Source organism: Melospiza georgiana, chromosome 17 (genome assembly GCF_028018845.1).
Source record: "Melospiza georgiana isolate bMelGeo1 chromosome 17, bMelGeo1.pri, whole genome shotgun sequence".
Classification (NCBI taxonomy): Eukaryota; Metazoa; Chordata; class Aves; order Passeriformes; family Passerellidae; genus Melospiza; species Melospiza georgiana.
This window is the reverse complement of record NC_080446.1, coordinates 9383975-9403277: the sequence shown is the minus strand read 5'-3', so window position 1 is coordinate 9403277 and position 19303 is coordinate 9383975. Positions and strand designations below refer to the sequence as shown.

Genomic DNA, 19303 nt, shown 5'->3' with positions numbered 1-19303 from the left:
TCCTCGGTTAAACCTCAAACGCTCCGCTCTTCACCGAACCTGTTTGTAAACACGCGAGGCGCAGAGCGCCGTGCCCCCCGCAGCCCTCCCTCGCCGAGGCAGGGGCCTTACCCAGCCCTGTGGCGGGCGGCGGCCCGGGGGCGTCGGGGCTCCCGGCGCTGCCCTCCTGGCCGCCCGGCTCCCACGCCTCGCTGCTCTCCGAGGCCTCCGCGCCGGCTCCGCACGGCCCTTTCCGGCTGCCGGCCGCCTCGGGGCCGCAGCCCCTGCCCTCCTCCTCCGCCTTCACCGCAAACCACACCTTGAGCTGCTGGGCGCCGAGGCGGGCGCGCTCGCAGAGGCCGGGCACGTCCTCCTCCCGCAGCCCCTTGTGCTTCTCGTAGTAGTCCTCGAGCACCTCCCGGCCGGCGGGGCTGACCTCCACCAGCCCCGGGGGGAAGAGCCCCCGCCGGTAGTTCTCATACCACTTCAGCTGCCCGTTCTTGTAGCCATAGCGGCTGTCCCCGAACCAGCGAATGACCTCGGCCCGCGGCAGGCCCGTCTGGGACACGATGGCATCATACTCCTGGTTCGTGGGGCGCTGGGTCTGCACGAACATTTGCTTCAGCAGATGCCGCTGCTGGGCCGTTTTTTTGAAGTTCAGTTTGGTTTTGGGAGGGGTGGGCGGCCGGCTGGAGCTGCCGTCCCCCTTTTCATTTGCGCCGGTCCCCGGTACCTCGGTTTTGCCGTCGGACTCGGTCACTCGCAGGTTTTTCAGGTTGATTTTGATGGGACTCACCTTCCGCTCCGCCGAGTTGGGGTTGCTGCCGGAGGCGTCGACTGAGCCGTTCTCACTCGTGGCCCTCTGCTCATCCGAGGAGTCTTCCCCTTCCCCGCCGCCATTCTCTGCCTCCTCGTCCTCCTGTTGAGCCACCTCCTCCACTTTCTTATTCTCCTCCGCCACCTTCTTCTTCCTCCTCTCCGAGAACCAGCTGTCGATCTCCCTCCGTGTCATCTTCGTCTCCCCCCTCAGGCGGTTCACCTCTTCCTCGGCAGGAAGGGGATTTTGGGCAAAACTGCTCTCCAGGGCCTTCAGCTGCTCCGGCGCTCGCTCCTTGTACTTGGTCGGGGTGAAGTCAGGTGCCTGGTGCCATGACTGCCGCCGTGTTGGGTGGTGAGGGGCCGGCGTAGCCGCCATCGCCGCAGGACTCAGCTCAGCTCCTCTGGGTGGGACATCCAAGGTGATTTCAGGCAGGGAATCAAGAGCACTGTCTCCAGGGAAGACGGCCCGGCCGCCTCTCACGTTCCTGTAGTGGTACCTCCTGTCGCTGAACCATTTTCGGATCTCCTTGGTGGACAAGCCTGTGATCTTTGCCAGCCGCTCGACCTCAGCCTGGCCAGGGAACTGGTTTCTGCAGAAGCTGCCTTTGAGGGCTGAGAGCTGCTCGTGGGACTTCTTGTTTTTGTAGACATTGGGATCCAGGAAGGTCTGCGAGGAGATGGCAGGGCAGGCGGTGAGCAGGGACTGGCCGCTGTTGACCACCTTGACCCCGGAGGTGTTGCTGGAGCTCACGGTGCTGTGCTGCCCTGCCGGCTGTGGCTTGGGGACAGAACTCACTGCCAAGGTGAAAGAGGAGCTGGTGCCCTTCAACCCGTTTGCCATGATGGGCTGCGTGACCAGCAGCCCCCCTGTCCCCTCTGGCTGCCCCACCACGTGGCCTGGTAAAGTTGCCTGGATAAGATGGGGAACGGTCCCAGGATTTGCAACCAGGGGCGTGTTCAGCACTGTAATGGTGGGTTGTGGCACAGACTGGATAACAGTGTTGAACATCTTCTTCCTGGCATCTTCGATCTCCTCTGGTGACCAGCTAATGCCCTGCTTCAGCCTCTGGGCAGTGAACCAGATCTTCAGCTGCTCTTCTGGATACTTGGTCACCACGGTCAAGTAGCAGAGCTCAGCTTTGGTGGGGTAGGGGAACTTGTTGAAAGAGTTTTTCAGGAAGCTGTTGGAGTCCATGGCAGCATTGTATGTGGGAATGCTGCTCAGTGGGATCATCACCTTGGGAAGGGACTTGGATGTAGGGAGCTGCTGATGCAACGGGGGCTGCTGCTGCAGAGACACAAGTTGTGCAACCCCCGCCTGCAGAACAGGCACGTTTCCTATGATAGAGCCATTCACTATGTGGGATGACTTTGATGAACTTGCAGTGGGCTGGCTGACTGGCACCGACCCATTTGGGAATGAATGCTCTCCATCCTTCACCTCTGACTCACCGCCCAACTGACTCGACACATTCTCCTTCAGCGTGTGGATTTTTTTGGCCTCGGGTTTCCCCTTCATTATCTTCATGATAGGGGTTTTGGTAATGATAATTTCAGACTGGCCGTCTGCCCCTTCCTCAGGGAGCTCTCCTGGCAGGTCATGGCTGCTGGTGGCCTCGCAGGGACTTTGCTCCACGGTGGTACGAGTGTCCTGCTTCACCACCCTCCAGACAAAGCCGGTCTCACCGGCGTGCGACTCAGCGTTGTGGTGCGAGAGCCCTTCGTGGCTGTTGGCCAGGAAGCTGCACCTAGCACAGGCAAATGCAGGCTCTTTGCTGAAGTCTGGGTGCTCAGAGTCCAAGTGCCCAAAGAACTGGTGAAGGTCCTGAGAGCCAAAGTCACAAGGCTTGCAGATGTAAGTGTCGCCGTCGGCAATGCCGCGGTGCCCATTGGACAAAGCTCCGTTGTTGCTGCTGCTGGCCCCAGCATCACTCGCTGCTGGTCCTTCTGCAGGAGCCTCTGGTTGTGTTCCTTCATGATCATCTTCTCCAGCATCCTGCTCGGTCTCCTGAAGCACCAGTGTTTTTACTGGTATCATGCAGGGAGTTGTGGATTTCCTTTTGCTAGCCATCGCTACAGTTGATCCAGAGGACTATTATTCTTTCATTTAAATGAAATTCAAATTTAGAAAGCACTCTTGCAAGTGTTCTGTGGTCCAGATTCCAGCAAACTCATGGTGTCCCAAGGAGTTGTTGACAAATGTTCATATTTGCCGCTGAACCTGAGGATAAGGAGAGGGAGGAGGGGTTAGTTCCCTTGGTATTAGACAAAGTACAACTGCTCTGGTATTTAACTGCTTCACTCAATAAATAATTTTTCTTCTTTCATTGGAAAAATCTAATTTGACCTTGGATTTACTGTATTTTCACACCTAAACCTGTGAAACTATCTGTTTCAAACCAAACACACAAACATGTCACTTTTACAGCCCACATCAAATTCTCATTTAAGGAGGAAAACCACTGAATTTCCCCCTCATTCTGCCCTGTCAAGACCCATCCTTGGTGTTTCAGCAGGGAGAGCAGTGCCTGGGCTCCCTGTGCACCCAGGTACCAGCTCAGCCTCACAAAGGAGGTGACACCAGGCAGGGTCACCTGCGAAAGATGCCTGCTTTCCATCACAAAAAAAAGGATGAAAAATCCACATATTCCCCACAGAACATTTCAATTTTTTCAAAATCAGCATTTTCCATCCATCCTGTCAGGAAGTTTCTTGCCAGCTCAGAGCACTGTGCCTGTGCCAAGAGTCTCTGCAGACACCCAGAGCTGCTGCTGGGAGCGAGGAGGCTGCAGTATTTTAGCCCTTCTTGCTCAGCAAGCCTGCAAAGCATTTGGGAGATGCCCTTCCCATCCTGGGTACACTTCATTCCTGTTCCAACACCATCTGTGAGTCCTCACTTGGAGCTGCAAGGCAAGGTAAAGGCCCCACAGCTCAAGAGCAGCATCACACTGTTCCTGTGCTTCCTAGGCTTCCCCTCCCACCACCTCTGCAGCTTTTGGCAGTCACACCACCCTGTGCACTGGGATATTCCCTAACAAAGGGTAATTTCTCGTCAGTGCAAGCCCATTTTGCTGGCCTTGGGCTAACCAGAGATTTGTTACATTTAAAACCAAAACCAAACAAAAATAAGCAAAACCCAACCAACCAGCAATAAACTTTTTCCTTTTTTTTTTTCCTCCTCTGAAGCTCCAGCAGACCCTGAAGTGCTCCAGCCCATGGAAGGTCAGGGCTGGCTGAGGCATTAGCCACAACCTTATTCCTGGCCTGATGGAGCTTTCCCACTTGCACAGCAAATGCTCTGTGCCTGAGATCATGACCCCAGGGCAGCAAAGCTGCTGTAGCTGGCACCAGGAGTCATCTGCCTGCTGACACCTCTCTGTCAACCTTTTCTACAGCAACTCTGCTTTTCTTCTCTCTTCAACAGAGGGATAAAATGGTATTTTTCCAGACTGCAAGGTCACTTGGAAGCATATGGACACACTGATTCATATTACAAAGACTCCGTGCCAGATTTCCCTGAGATTTACAGTAACAACTGAGCTTTATAAAAACACTCATAAAAAACTTGAACTTTAAAAAAAAAAAAGACTTACCATCCTATGAGATGACTCACAGAGGTAATTCCTATCAGTTACAGCAGTTGTGTACCAGCAGCTTTCTCAGATCAGATATTTGGAGCTGATCTCATGCACTGAGAAATGCAGATCAGGCAAATGCCTTGTTGGTGCTTATGCAATACCTCCTGTGCTTAGTTTTGTTGGTAGTTTTTAGAACAGAGAAATGAAAGATCCTCATGCAAAAGAAATTAAAAAAAAAAAATCAAATGGAGGAAGTTCCATTTCAAATGACCTCCCTAACTTTATTAGATTTTTTTAAAAAGCTGGTTCTGAAAGCTGACATCATTTTTTCCAAATGGGAGAGCCTGGATGGCTGGCTCTGGCCTCAGCAACTCTCAGGCACCGTTTGAAAGACTGACGGGAAAACGTAACTTCCCGTTAATGTGGGCTGATCTGAGATTACAAAACAGTCCTGTAAACAGTGTTAGTCATCACTGAACTTGGCATCAGAAAAGACTGCTTGCTATGCTAAGGCACGGTGAAGAGCTAGAAGTTATAACTTAAAAAAAAAATTCTATAAATAAAACAGGTATGAAAGCCGTGAGCTGGATTTAGAGCATGTGGATTGCACATCTCAATACCTGCTTTGTGCCACTCTCATCCATCCCACCTTCTCCTGGTTGGTCCTGCCCTCTGCAGAGGGCCAGAGTTATTCATTAGCATTAGCAAGTGGAATATTTGGATGGCTATGAATGGGCTGTGCTATTCAGAGGGGAACAGCATCCATTTGACACCAGTCCCGAGATGCTCATTTTTGATGCTAAGTTAAATATTACACAGTCTAGCAGGCTGCAATGACCTTTCCAAGTCGAGTCAATTAGGGAAAAAGCAGTAAGATCAGCCTGAAGGCTACAAAATACAGCTTTAAAGGCTGAGAGGAGTTTCATGTCAGGGAAGCATTGGTAAAAGGGAATACTTATTTCATTTTATTCTGCAGCTTTAGCACAGAGAGAAGCTGCTGGGCCCTCTGCAACCTTTTTTCTTTCCAGCAAACTCCTGTCTCCATTACTGAGACAGCTCCAGTCCCTGACAGATCTGACCCAGTGTTTATGGAGTCTCCAGATATCAAAAAGATGATTTTTATCTGTCCACAGAGTAAATTTGATACAAAGCAACAGCGACACACAAAGACCCCCATTGTGCCACATTAACAAAGTGCCTCTCCTGAGCACTCCAGCGCTATTATTTTGGGTAAGTGTGAATGCCCTGACCCACCTACAGAGAACCTAAAAGCTCTGCATTTCATTTACCAGCACATTTGCATCAAACTCTGTGCTCTTTCCAACAACTTTCCTTAAAAATGCAATCAAAGCAGCCCCAGCCACCACAGCTCTCCTGCGGGGCTCCAATATTAATGCCACCTGAGAACACAGATTGCAAATTTTAGCTGGAAGTGAATCACAGTGGCAATTTACTGGGGGAAAAAAATTAATCAACTGTACTGTTTGTCCATTTCATTTCCACGGAACAGTTGCATAACCACATGTTGGAAGTATGTTTTATTCACTGCTCACCTTCTGGAATGCACTTAATACTTTAATACACCACTAATAGATAACAGAATGGATAATTCTCTGATTTCTCCCTCATTAAAATAAGTGAGGGCGTTCTAATTGATAGGGTAAATTAATGGCAGAAAAAATAATCAATTGAAAAAGATCCTTGCAACTGATCTCAGTGTATATATCACCACTGCAGATACGTCAGACCCATCGGCACAGCCATGAGTGAAGAATTCTATTTCCTATGTATTATTTTATGATTAACTGGAACAAAGAGACAAAACTGAATGAAAGAGTTACCTGGTGCCAGGAAGACAAAATGATTGTACTTAAATTCATGGTTCCAATTTAATTTATACCTGCTAATTTCAAAACAAGGTAGCAGAGTAAGCAGGTCAAATGTCCAGTGCATCTAAACCATCCCTGCTGCTGGAAATTTGATGGAAAACTGACTTAAAGCAGAGTAAAACCAATGTTTTTCCCAGTGATGCTCACAGAAATGAAGGCTGGAGGGAAAGGTGGCAGTTCCAGGTACAAAACCAACGCTCTGCAGAGCAGCTTTGCCTCTGCTGAGGAAAACAATGCCCAGACCAGTCACAGTGAGCTCTGCAATAGCAGAAAATTTACTTCTACAGAGATTAACAAAGGGAGGTTTCGAAATCTGCACTGCTGAGTATGAACTTTCAGCTTTTTCCAGCTTGGCTGGATATAACTGGTTTGGGTTTAAATGTTTCACTGAATTAACGAGTTAGGTTGTTAATGCAAAACATTCACTGCATGCAGAGCCAAGGTCCCCAGTTAGCAGATTAATTTTTTGTGACCTTTTGCAAACCTCGCCTAGAAACAGCAAGCAGAAAACCCACCAGGCAGCAGCACAGGGACACAGCAGCTCCAGCCCCTCTGCCCAGGCATGGGAACACGGGGACACACTCCCCTGCCCCCAGCCCTGCCAGCAGGGACAAAGCTCCATGGGGACACAAAGGATGGCTGCCTGTTCTGTGGGCTCTGCTGAAGAGGGAGTGCTCCGTTAAAATAAAATGAAATTAATAAAAAATTCTGTTTCTAAAAATCAGCACTAAAATAGAAGTAAAATAGCAGTTTTCTCAACACTTTCAGTGCCTGCTAGGCAGGCAGACACGCTCCCCAGGTCAGAGACAAAGTTAATGTTTCTGTCTCATATGGAGCCAAGCACAATATTGGCACTTTAAATAAAAGCGGTTTGTTTTTAAGTTGAAGCTCTGCAGGCCCCAGCTGATAGCATCATATGAGGGGGGGAAAGAGGAAGAATTCAAAGGAGGAAGAAAAGTTGATGTTTTTGAGTTTTTGTCTCTCCCTTCAGGCTCTACCTCCAGCCAGGGTCAGAAGATGCAGCGCTGTCTCTGGGAGTTCCAGATGACTTCCCAATCACACTGTAATTAGCCAGGCCATTAAATAAATGATCTCTGTGGCCAGAACCATCAACCCAAACCTGAGGGCTGAGCCCCCTTCCCACAAACCTCCCCCTGTGTTTGAGAGCAGATCCCCCCAGCATGACAGGCACCCAGCTTGCCTGGGGAGCCAGCTCAGCAGCCTGGGACTGGGTGCATTTACCTTGGTGATGGGGAAGGGAGGATAAACAGCTTCATGGATTTGGGGTACAGGCCCTGCTGCCAGCCAGGGCTGTCCTGGGACTCTTCCTCTTTGGCTGGACACTAACATTCCTTCTGCCTTTGCAGTCCATTCATGAGAAGTCACATAGGAGTTCCACCAGTCTGAATTATTTATTGCTGAAGGATGCCCAGTGGGGGCTACTGCTAATCCATCCCAGGGACACACTGTGTGGATGGACATCTCAGCAAAGACCTCTCCAAGCCACATCCCTGTCATTCCATACAGACAGACACAGCCAGCAGGGACAGATCACCTCTCCAGAGAAACTTCCAAGGTGTGGGAGGGACCTCTCTGCCAGCTGTGCCCGCCTGGCTCTGTGAAGGAGAAGAAAGGGCAAGATTTGGCAGGGCTGAGCTCCTCTGTTCCCGCTGTGTGGCTGTGCATCCCAGCTAGCTGGAGAGTCCAGCATCCTCCTGAGTAACTCTGCAAAGGCTGCAGCTGGGAGGAAGTCACAGCATGGGAACATCTCCAGCAGCCTAAAAATGCTGCTGAGCATCACCCTGGCTTCTGGCACGCATCCCCATGCCATGCCTTGCACCTGGAGGTTCATAACCCACACCGAGGTCGTGACACACTTAATTCTTTGGGGCTTTAACCCCATTCAGGACTGCAAGCTCATCAATGAGCAGTTAGTGAGATTTTGCCCTCCAGAGCAGATTGGCAGCACACTAACTCTGCAGGCACTCAAACCTTAACATGAACAAGCAGAGCCACCAGCAATACAATAACCACAGCCCCAGAGAGGCCACACAGGCAAGAAAGGCTCTTCACATCTTATTATTTCACACTGCACGAATGTACAAACACACGCACAAACTTCAGCAGTTTTTGAGCTTCAAGCAGCATCACAGGCAGCGTTTGTACTAAGGAACAATTTCTCTTTATGCCAACTGGTCAGGGTGCTTTGTAGCTTAAGCCTGGCTTTGAAACCACGGGTACAGTCTAAATGCAGTGGGAGCCGGTTGACCGAACAATCGTATTCATTCTCCATTCCTTGGCAGGCCTAGAGCAGAAAAGAGTCTTTTCCATTTAGACCAGTTAAACAGAGCTATTCATTAAAATTTCACCCTTCTCCAGACTGCTGGACTTCTCCATTGAAAATCTGCCTTTAAGAGAAGCCCTCTCTGCTCTGCCCCACAGTGCTCCTCAGCCCCCTGTCTCAAGTAGGTGCCCATTTCTGAGCTGTGTGTTTGGATTGCTCTTGTGCTGTAACAGCAGCACCTCTCCTGTGTGTTGGTATCTGGGCAGAGGCTGCCTCAGCACTCAGGGACTAAGGGCAATTATCTCTGCTTTTCTGGTTTTTTTTTTCCCCAGACAAGCACAAAACTGAGCAAGATGGAAGGTTAGAAAGAGCTGGCTGAAACAGAACACGATTAGAGTATAAAAATAGGTCACTGGGATAATATAACCTTTAGACTATTGGCAATGTGCCCCCCTTAGAGACAAGCCTGTGTGCTATATTTCAGGAGAATGTGAGGAATAAAAAACAACCACCACAACACACATCAAAACAAAACCACTGATCATCCCTCAGAGCTTTGCGTGCTTCTGTTTGAACATCACTAACATTAATTCACTCCTTTTCCTCTGCCTTCATCCATTTGATTGAGCACAAAATAAATGTTATGTAATCATACCATTAACATCTTCCAAAAAAGTAATAATCTCTTTTGGCACAGAGGCTTCATTACAGATTTGCTCCGCATTGCACTACCTTAGCAGGGTTCACAGTTCCAGCAATCCAGGGACCCACCTCCACACAGCTTCAATCCTCAGATTTTGTCCATGCTGCACAACATTCCCAGCATTCCCCCAAAGCAAAAGGCCCAGCAGACAGATAATCACATCTCAACAGAGCCAGCTCTGGGGTTAGCACTACCAGCAGAGGACACCAGACAGCATTAATGGAGCTTCAGGAAGTCCCTCAGCTCATCAGAATGTGGGTGTCCCATCACCTCACACTCAGCTGGTGACTGCCAGCAGGCTGGTTTGTGCCTGAACAGGACAGTATGACCATGCTTGTAAACACACTGGAGTTCCCATTTTAGCCCCTTGTGCTTTCTCTAGGATGTTTTCTCTTTGCTTGCATTGTCAGGGTTTTGTCTGTGATTTCATCTGAAACACAGGCATCTCACACATCAATTATATCCTGCCACACCACCTTCAGATGTGCCACACACATGCCTTGTGATCCCACCCTTGGAGCTCATTGCCAAGCATCACCATTTCATAGGACAAGCCCAGCTTTGGCAGATGCAGCCCTCCAGAATGTATGTGAAGATGAATAGGTTACACCTAAAATACACTTCTTTGTGTTTTTATTATCTGAAATTGCTGAACTGGCTCCAAGACAAAAATCTACTGAGGAGCTCAGAGCAATGAATAAGCACCAGAGGTAGATCTTTGTCCACATCAATTTTCCAACAAGGATATTGAGACTTTTAAATCGGCAGGGAACACTAGGCTGAGCTGCTGAGGAGCTCACAGGTGTGAGAGCACCCAACGCAACAGAGCACACACAGTGCCACAGCCCCACTGTGCTCACATAGTGCCACTGCCCCACTGTGCTCTCAGCGCTGCTCCAGCCTGCCTCTTCCTAAGGAATCATCTTGGGGAAGCCTTGGAGCCCACCTTGCTGATGTACCCCTGCTCACAGCCCCACTGCACATCACCTCCAGATGGGCAAACCTTAATTGAGGGGCTATCACCCCAAATTTGGGAATGCTCTCCTGCCAGCACAACATTTACTGTTAAAACAAAACCAGTGTCAGCTTTTATAGCAGCACCAAAACAATCCCACGGCAGACACAAACCCAAAAGCCTGTCACAGGTTTCTCACCAAGCATCCAAGTCCCCTGTGGAATGAAGAGCCTCTTGCTGAAGCCAGGCTGACCACCAGCCTGATCACCAGTTACCGAGCAGCCGCAAAAGGGACAGACCAAAAGCAATTCCAGGGAAGTAAAGAGTGCCCAGAGCTCTAAAACAAGATGTGGGTGGGAAGGACTAAACCAAGCTACTAAACAGTACCAGAGGCGCTGGAGCTGATCATCTGCAGCACAGCCTGATGACTACGAGTGCTGCAGCCCCTTCCCAGCTGAGCATTTGTGGATTACTTCATCCCCCGTGCCCTTTTGCAATATGCAGCTTCCAGAGCCGTGTTACATCCTGGCTCAGCCTCAGCTCCCATTCCTCCACTTACAGTTGCTATAACCAAAAAGAAAACTGCAAAATACTTCATCTGAAAGCAAAGAAACAGGGTTTGCCAGGTTGGGATTGTGGATTATTTTTTTCCATCCCCATGCATTCTGCTTCAGAGTCGTCCTTTCAGACGCTGCGCGCAGCCGATGGCTTTTGCAGCTTATTGAGCCCGCTGGTTTATGGCAATGTTTTTCTGCTCACTGAACTGGCTCATTCTTTCAGCAGAACAAACTGTTCCACGTTGAGGCAGGAGTTGGCTGTGTTTTAACAAAGGATTTTTCCCTTCTGACAGTGTTTTGCAAAAGACCCAAAAAAAGGAGTTTGGAGCCAAGTTACAAAAGGTCAGGAGAGGCGAGTCGAGCACTGGGTGTAGTTCCTGTATGTCACAGCCAGACAAGGAAATGGGTGGGGAGAAGAGGAATGGCACTTCGAGCTGCAATAATATGTATAAAGTGATATTAATGAGGAATGGGCATTTAAATGAGGATGGCAAGTATGCAGGCACTGTAATTTTTGCTGTACAACAGCAGGCTTGTTATGTAGGCTGAGGCTTCTGCAATCATTTATCCATGTGAAGCATGCATTTGAGAGAGTTCAAGTAGCACTAGGAGTGAGAAAAAGGCAGTCTTATTTGCTTCCCCTCCCCAAGCTGATTTCAAGGAGCTACTGCACTCTCATCTCCCGTCAGCCAAATGAATATTCAAAAGGCTTTTGCCAAGCCAGCGCCAGTCAATCAGGGAAACAATGCTGCAGGGAAAAAAAACACTGGGCTGAGAGACCTGTGTGAGACAGGCACCTTGTCCATCACCACGGCTCTGCTTTAGCATCCAAGCCTTTCATGTGGTGCACGGTGCTGCTGTTCTGCCTGCTCCATCCCCTGCCACCCCACAGGACAGCAGAGCTGCTGGATGGAGGATGAGCATCCCAAACCGGGGTGCTGCAAGTGGGGATGATGCCAGGACTGTGGTCCCAGCAACACAGCCCTCCTGAGGGACCTGGTGATAGCTCTTCCCTCTCTTCTTCTACAGGCTGGGACCACAAATGTTTCCTGCATGGGATGGGCAGGTTCCTGGTGAGGGCCCATTCCCTGCTCAGCAGCAGCAGCTGTAGGAATTGGGTTTTTCTGCTCTGTGCACTGTGCATGGATGGACAAGGCAAGATGGACAACTCCGGCCTTGCAGATGTTGGGAGGAGGGAGCCAAGGGGATCTGCAGCAGTTGACAGTATGTCATGCCTAATACTCAAGCTTTTCCAGGCCTCAGAGGATCCCTGAATAGAAAGAAACCACCCACCACTGGAACACAGCCACTTTTGTGGCTGCAAGGGGCAGATGTTCAACCCCATACAACAATGCAACACAACAGTTGAGGCTGTGAGTGAAGAATGCTGCATCCACTTAAAACTGAAGAGGGAAATTAGGGACACCATCTAATTCTAGAACTACCATTTGGTCCTGATGCTTGAAGTTCACATACCTACTCTGCAGGAGTGGCACAGGGCTTCCTTCCATTGCCTTAAATAGGCAATATCCTGGATTAAAGCACTGAACCACAAGGACTTCAGAAGCATATGGTCAGACTGGCAAGTGCTCAGCTCCTTCAGCTGGAACACCAGTTCCCAAACAAGTTCAGTTCCTTTTTAGCACCTACATAAGTGACAGACTTCCAGAAGTCCCAACTGGACTGCACAGGACAGGCCCTGCTGGCATAGAGAAGGGCAGAGCATTAAAAGAGCTCAGTATCTCTGACAGCCAAACCCTTTGCTGAGATGAGCCTGGGGAGAAGCTGAGTTTCAGAAATCCTGCTCACCACAGCCAGCATTAAATCCTTCACCACTCAGTGGCCAAGAAGAGCTTGGCATGGAGAACAACCATCCTAACCACCACACCCTCATTCACTGACCCTCAAGACTTCCCATGGGACAACATTCTCCCTTTCTCTGCAATACTCACCATGTCTTTTAGGATTGATAGCAAGAGAAAAATGGATTTGAGATCTCTCTGGGCAAAATCTGGGCATCTGGAACGTGCACCTGCCGCCCAAATGCAATCCTGGTCATTTGCTCCCTGGTTAGAAACTGTATTTGTTCAAAACCATTTGTCAAGACACTCTGGACAGAACTCAGAGACACAGAACAAAGTTCAAGGGTTATTTGTGATATGAACCATACCAGTCAGGGCTCTCCCCTTCCTCCAGCTGTTTAGTGACACTTGGAATGGAGTGGCCTTACTGGAGAGTCAATTATTTTTTCAGTTGAGAACTCACCATCCTCTAGATCAGCTGTGAGCTGAAAGCATCCCAGTTATTTACTGCTGGAAGCAAAAGGAATTTCCTTACTCTCAAAAAACAGGCATTTAAAATTAGTTTCAAGTTCAGTTGTGATAAACAAATCATATTCTCCTCCTTTCCCTCTCCTGTTTTGTTTTGGGGTTTTTTTGTTTGGGTTTTTTTTGCGGGGCGGAGGGGGATTGGTTGTTTGGAGTTTTTTGGGTTTTGTTTGTTTGTTTCTAAATCATGCCTGCTAGTCCAAGCAGCCTTTTCCTCAGTTGCTCTTTGCAACTCCTCATTTAAAAACTCATTCACAAGGATGCAGGGGAACTACAGACATCTTCTGAGAAGAAACAGCAAAGCCAGATCTCTGATTTCACAGCTTTTCCTTTGACACTTGATTCCCTGAGAACCTCATTAAAAAGAAACAAAACACCATGTATTTAGGTTTTTTCACCACTTCCTATGAAGAGCAAAAGGCTGGGAACTGGGATGGGGGCTCAGGACTCCAAATCTCTGCTGACAATGAGCCCACTCCACCTACCCTGCCCAAAAGCTGGGGATGCAAACAGCTCCCAGCAGATTGATGAGGAAGACAAAAGGTGTTTTAAATTCATATGACACTCCAATTAAAGGGTTTGGGGGTTTGGACTGAGTGCCACGAGCCTGAATTCATATTAATGTACTTTGTACCTTGTGGATCACAAGGCCTTGATACAAGGAGATTCTTTTAAAAAATTCAGGCGTGCTGGGAGAATTGCCTCCTTGCCATGTTTTAGTGAGTCTGCCCATGAACTGCCAGCAATTACTAAGCTTCCACTCTGTATTCAAAGCTCTATACAACGGAGTTTATTATTTTTAAGCCTTTCAGACATCAATGTAGCAAACTTAACGGAGCTATTTGGAAGATTAAGACACAAACACCACCATATTATTCAATTTAGCTCCAACACTGAACACTTATTTCTGTCAAGGATCACAGCTAATACATTGCCAACTGCCAGCAGAGACAAACACTTAAAGTCACACTGCAGCATGGTCTTATAAATCAAATTTAAGATATAAGAAGAAGGAAATTACTATCATTATGCAAGTACAGCCCGATTACCACCAACTGATAGCAAACCTATCTTCAGGTCCTATAAAAAATCCATCCCTAGAAATGATAGGCCAAGGAAATCCTCATTTTCTGTGCATGCAGCCAGGTGTGAATCTACTAATACACCTCCAATAGCTGTATTAGATGACTTTTCTAAGTATTTTATATGTTCATAGGAGTGCAAAGAGACTTTGTTACCACTTCACCACCCCAGTTTGCAGTGGGGGGTCACTAATAGCTGCTCTATTTGCCAAATCAGGCCTGCAGACAGGTGACAAAGGGGAGTGAGGAGAGAAAACAAAGGATTTGTGCCTGTTTTCTATCATTGCAGTGCTCACAGGAGAGCTGACTGCTGCATTTTGCCCTCCTGAAACCATCCCACCCTTCAGAAACATTGCATGAACTCAGGTTAGACTGGATGCAGGAGTAGCAGAGGGGAACAACATCCTTTATGGGAATAAAATGAAGTAAGAGTCAATTAAAAAAGAATCAGTTTGCCACACAAAGACTGTAATTTCCTTAGAGCTGACTTAACCTGAAGCCTTTGGAGAAAATCCATCTGTTACAAATTTAAAATTTCCCAGCCCTTCAAATGAACGTGGAAAAGTTCTCATTGCAAAGTGTCCCATGAATAAAAGAAATATTTCTGGTTTACACCAAAGGCATCACAGACTATGTTTAACTTCAGCAAGTCAGAAATCAAGAACCCCTCCTGGCTTTTCAGAAAAAAATGAAGGCTTGTCTCATTACACCAGTCTAAAACATTCATTATCCTCATTAGGGTAAAGGGCACAGCAACATTATTAACTCTGTTTCACAGCACTAGGAAAACAGCAGGATAAAGTGAACTGCAGGAGTCAGCACGGGGCACAGTAAGGTAAAAACATCCACGCTGTGTCAGCAGGCAGCCTGCACACACAGGAATGGGGATGGCTGACTGGTAATGCCATGATGGAGCATTTCACTTGTAGGCCAGCAGCCCAAATCACAGTCAGGTTAGGAGAACACGGTCCCCCCGGCACCTGCCCTCTTCTCTGGGCTAGGAGTGAACAGAGTTGGGAGCATCTTGATGATACTGCTCCAAAATGACAGTGTCACACTGGGTCAGGCTCAGGACAGCAGGAACTGCCTCCATGCACCAGCCCAACATCACCCACCACACAGGATTGAGGGAATAGAAGCCTCCCATGGCAGGGCAGTGCTCACAGCCTGCAGGACTCATCCCTGATCCCATCAGGAGCAGACAGAGCAGAGGAACCCCCCGAGAGCAACACCCCTGTGATAACTCCACACGGAGCTGCCTCCCCAGGGGCCAGAGCAGGCAGAGCAGTGAGCAGCAGGGCTCCTCCAGGGAGCTCTCCATGGGTCACTGCCGTGACACTGCCAGGGATGGCTGGGAGAGGGCTGGCAGCACTGCCCAAAGCACTGCCACCGTGTTTGGGGCTCTTCTGGACCATCTGTTTGCACATCAAAAACAAGCAGCAACCACAGAAAATTCATGGCCAGCTGCTCCTATCTGCACCCTTCACCCTTCTCACATTTGGCACAAGTCTCATCATCACCTGCAAGTGCTGGTGAGTGCAGAGAAGCTGCCAGTGCATTTAAACCCTCACTGTTTAAATGACTCATCCTGGGCAAGGTCCCACGGGATGGCAGCTCCCTGTCTGAGGGATATTCAGGGTACACTCACTTGCCATCCCCCAGACTACATCAGTGTTCTGAAATCACTCACCAGGGCTCAGCTCCATCAGGAAATTGCTGCCAGCCTCCTCCTTGTTGCCTGGCATCTTCCCCACATCGCTCCCTTCCTTGGTCAGTAGTTATTTCCATGGCATTTTAGAATTTCCCAAGAGACATGTGCAAAGCCTCTCCCCAGGGCTCCAAGATCCTCCAACAGACAGCCCTGAAGACTTTTAGAAGTCACACATCCATGTGATCTTCCCCACACATCAGTCTGGAGCTCACCCTCCCCCACAAAGTGGCTTGAACAACTAAGTCTCACAACTTGGGGAAAAATCCACAGCCTTAAATGTGTGCTGGCCCAGCAGGAAGATCACACAAACCACAAAAAGGAAAAACAACAGGCTTAGACAGCAGAAGTACTTCATGATACCACATCCTGTACATTGAATTCAATTTCTTCCCTTTCACTAGTGTCAGGGGTGCTGTTCAAGACAGTTTTACTCCCAGTTACAAGGCAGAGTCTGAGGAACAGCCAGACCTGGCTCTAGCCTGAGATTTACAATCCTGGTCTAGAAGCAGTCCCCTCCTGTTGCTGTGCCCTTAGGCCACATGCTGCCAGCTGCCCAGCCTTGCAGCATCCCAGCAGGACAGTCACTAACTCAGGATACCTTGAAGGAGAAGGGGGTTGGGGTTTTGCCTCCTGGGAAGGGAAGGATGGAGATGAAAGCAAAGCTTCTGTCCAAAATGGATGGATTTTTCCAGCTGCTGGGCCATGCCTCTTGCACAGGTGATAGAAATTATATTATTATATTATTAAGTTATATATTCACATCAAAGATGTGAATGAGTGGCCACAATTCACACTGCTCGTTCTCAACTGTGTGACCAGAGGGAAATACAGATAGCAGCACTTTTAATATTTCTGGATGGTCAGATACTCCTCAAGAACATTTTCCCTCCACAACCACCACGAGGTCTGATTTTCTGCCACGTCCCACAGATGATCATTTCCATCCACCCACAGCATCCCACACCCGTGGAGCTCACTCACTGCCACGGGGTGGGGGTCTCAGGCTGGTGGCTGTCCCAGACCCACCCCAGATATGGCACGGGGAAGAGGGGCTGCATGTCCCCAGGACAAAGGAGGCTCAGCATCACTCTGTCTCAACTCTGCTGTACCTAAAACAGAGGCAGATCCCCCCCAGGACAGCTGTGATTGAGGGTTTCCCACAGCTCACCCCATGGGAATGGCAGGGAGCCTTCAGAGCAGCACACAGGAGACAGCCAGCCCCTTGTTCCCCCCAGATGGCTGCTGTTCCAACTATGAAGTTTTAGCACATTTCATGCTGTTACCCTGCACTGGGAAGGAGCAGGGAAAGATGAAATGATCTGCCCAAGGTCTGTCTGCACACTGCCATGGGGAGCAGGACCATGTGCCATCATCTCTGTCCCCAAAGCCATCACCCCTCCTTAGCAACCACCTGGGTTCAAAGCAGAAAGGCAGCACCAGAAACCTGCTCTGCCCAAACTGGCCATCAATTTAAAGCTCAAGAGCTGAGAGCAGTGCTAAGGGAGATTTACAGCTCAATGAGCAACCACCTTGCTAGTGCAGTTATGCCAGCACCTAATGGAACATATTCTCTGGGTAAAACCCTTTAAATGGATCATCCTGTTCTGTTTTCCCCAGGAAAACAGAAAAGAGGCCCATGAGATGGTCATGCTTCCTAGTCCATCCAGGTTCTTCACACAGCTGCTCTGGAAAAGGGTACAGACACCTTCCCACTGCCACAGCTCCTGGCTGGAAGGGAAATGCTGTCACCAGTGTGTTACAGAAAGGGAAATGAGGCACAAAGCAATTTTAAATAACTCGCCCAAGGTCACAGGAAGCTTATAGCAAAGTCAGTAATTAAACTCAGGACCTGTGAGTCCCCAGTCTAGTTATTTATCAGAATTCACCCTTTAATGGGTCACCTTTAGGCAGATACTCTCCTATTTTGCACTGCCACTGAATTATACTGGCAGAGGGAATTATAACAAGTTTCCCTTACAGCCCAACATGCTTAAAGGGCTGTTTTGGAAATTAAAGCAAACTTGCAGCATGGAACAGGCAACTCCTCAGTGCTGCAGTGAGCTGAACCACCAAAGTGATTACAAGGCTCCAGATCAAGCTGGGAAATAAGAAGCTGTTTTTCCTCTGCAGTGAATCACTTTGTTTTGAAGGGTGGCCTCCAGTCCACAGTTTGCAGGGTGGTGAGTAAGAGCTCACCATTTCACCTTGGATTTGTGTCCTCTTTCACAAATACCTCTGAGGACACAGAATATTGCAGCCTTAGCTCTGAGCCAGACATCCCAAAGCCTCTCCCTTTGCAGGCCTCTCCTTGAACCTGACGTGCCACCGGTTTGTGTTGGTACAAAACAATAGAATGGACTTTATCCAGACTTCCACAGGCACAGCTCTTTCCCTTCCTAAAGAAAACCTGTCCAAGCACACCCCAGTCCCTTCACAGAGACTGGACACAGCCTTGACTGGAGCCTTGCACAGCCTCAGGGCACCCTGGCACACAGGGCTGGCTGAAGGCATCTCTGGAGCATCCAACTGCAGCTCCTGGGGCTCTCCTGCTCTTGGAGCCCCCAGAGCCTTCCTGGGGCACTGCCCACCCCACCAGAGAACAGCAGAGCCACTGCACATCCCAACCTCAGCACAGGGGGAAGAACAGCAAAGCCAAACCCTCCTGATGCACAGATGTGGTTTGTAACAGCACAGACCATCAAACCACATCTGTGCATATCTGCAGTGCTCAGATCCCTTTCAGCTGGTGACAAACAGGGGAAGTGTTGGGCAATAGGCTTGGAAAGGGACATGCAGGATGGAATTTGCCTTTCACAAAATACAATGTGAGGGGCAGGAGTCAAAACTGTTAGTGTGGGGCTAGCCAAGAAGTTTGTGCATCCTGTGGCCTCATCTTTCTGAGTACTAGCAATTTAATTTGTCACACTGATACTGTATACTTGTCCTGAGCAAATAGGTCAGTAAGAAGAAAGAGTAGAAAGGAGGAATGAGGGGAAAGGATGCAAAGGCATTTGGAAAACTCCATCTGATCTGCAAGTTGGGGAACTTTGCAGTTACACATACAGATTGGGGGGATAGGAAAAGAGGAGGTAAGAGAGGCTTCACAGCTCCATGCTCAGGGCTACAGCCCTGCCTGGGGACTGAGGGGCACTGGGCAGTGCCAGCCCCAGCCATCACCTTCCCAGGGAGCACCAACACTGCCAGCTTAACAGAGAGAAAAGGAGAAAAGAGAGAGAGCTTCACCTATTCCAAGACTCTGTTACAGAAAGAAACCCCACATGCTACCAAATTACAAGGACAGAGGACAATCCTGTTTTGCAAAGCCTTTGTGTGGGGAATTCTTTGCTTTGAGCTCTGCTGCAGATTTGCAGATGAACGAAATCTTGTGGAAAATTTACCTCTCAGGGTGAGGAAATGAA

General features: G+C 48.9%; 1 protein-coding gene across 4 annotated transcripts in view; it reads right to left on the bottom strand.

Moving 5' to 3' along the window:
* ZHX3 (zinc fingers and homeoboxes 3) overlaps positions 1-19303 on the bottom strand; it is a 46357-nt gene that overhangs the window by 6673 nt on the left and 20381 nt on the right. For 2 of the 4 annotated variants that reach the window (XM_058036090.1, XM_058036089.1), the window contains exon 3: positions 299-3019. In XM_058036090.1, coding sequence (XP_057892073.1) covers positions 299-2869 — 2571 coding nt within the window. In that variant the 5' untranslated portion in view covers positions 2870-3019. Of the gene's footprint in view, positions 1-298; positions 3020-4391; positions 4703-19303 lie in introns of those variants that run through there. The other 2 variants (XM_058036091.1, XM_058036092.1) reach the window with 2 other exon arrangements.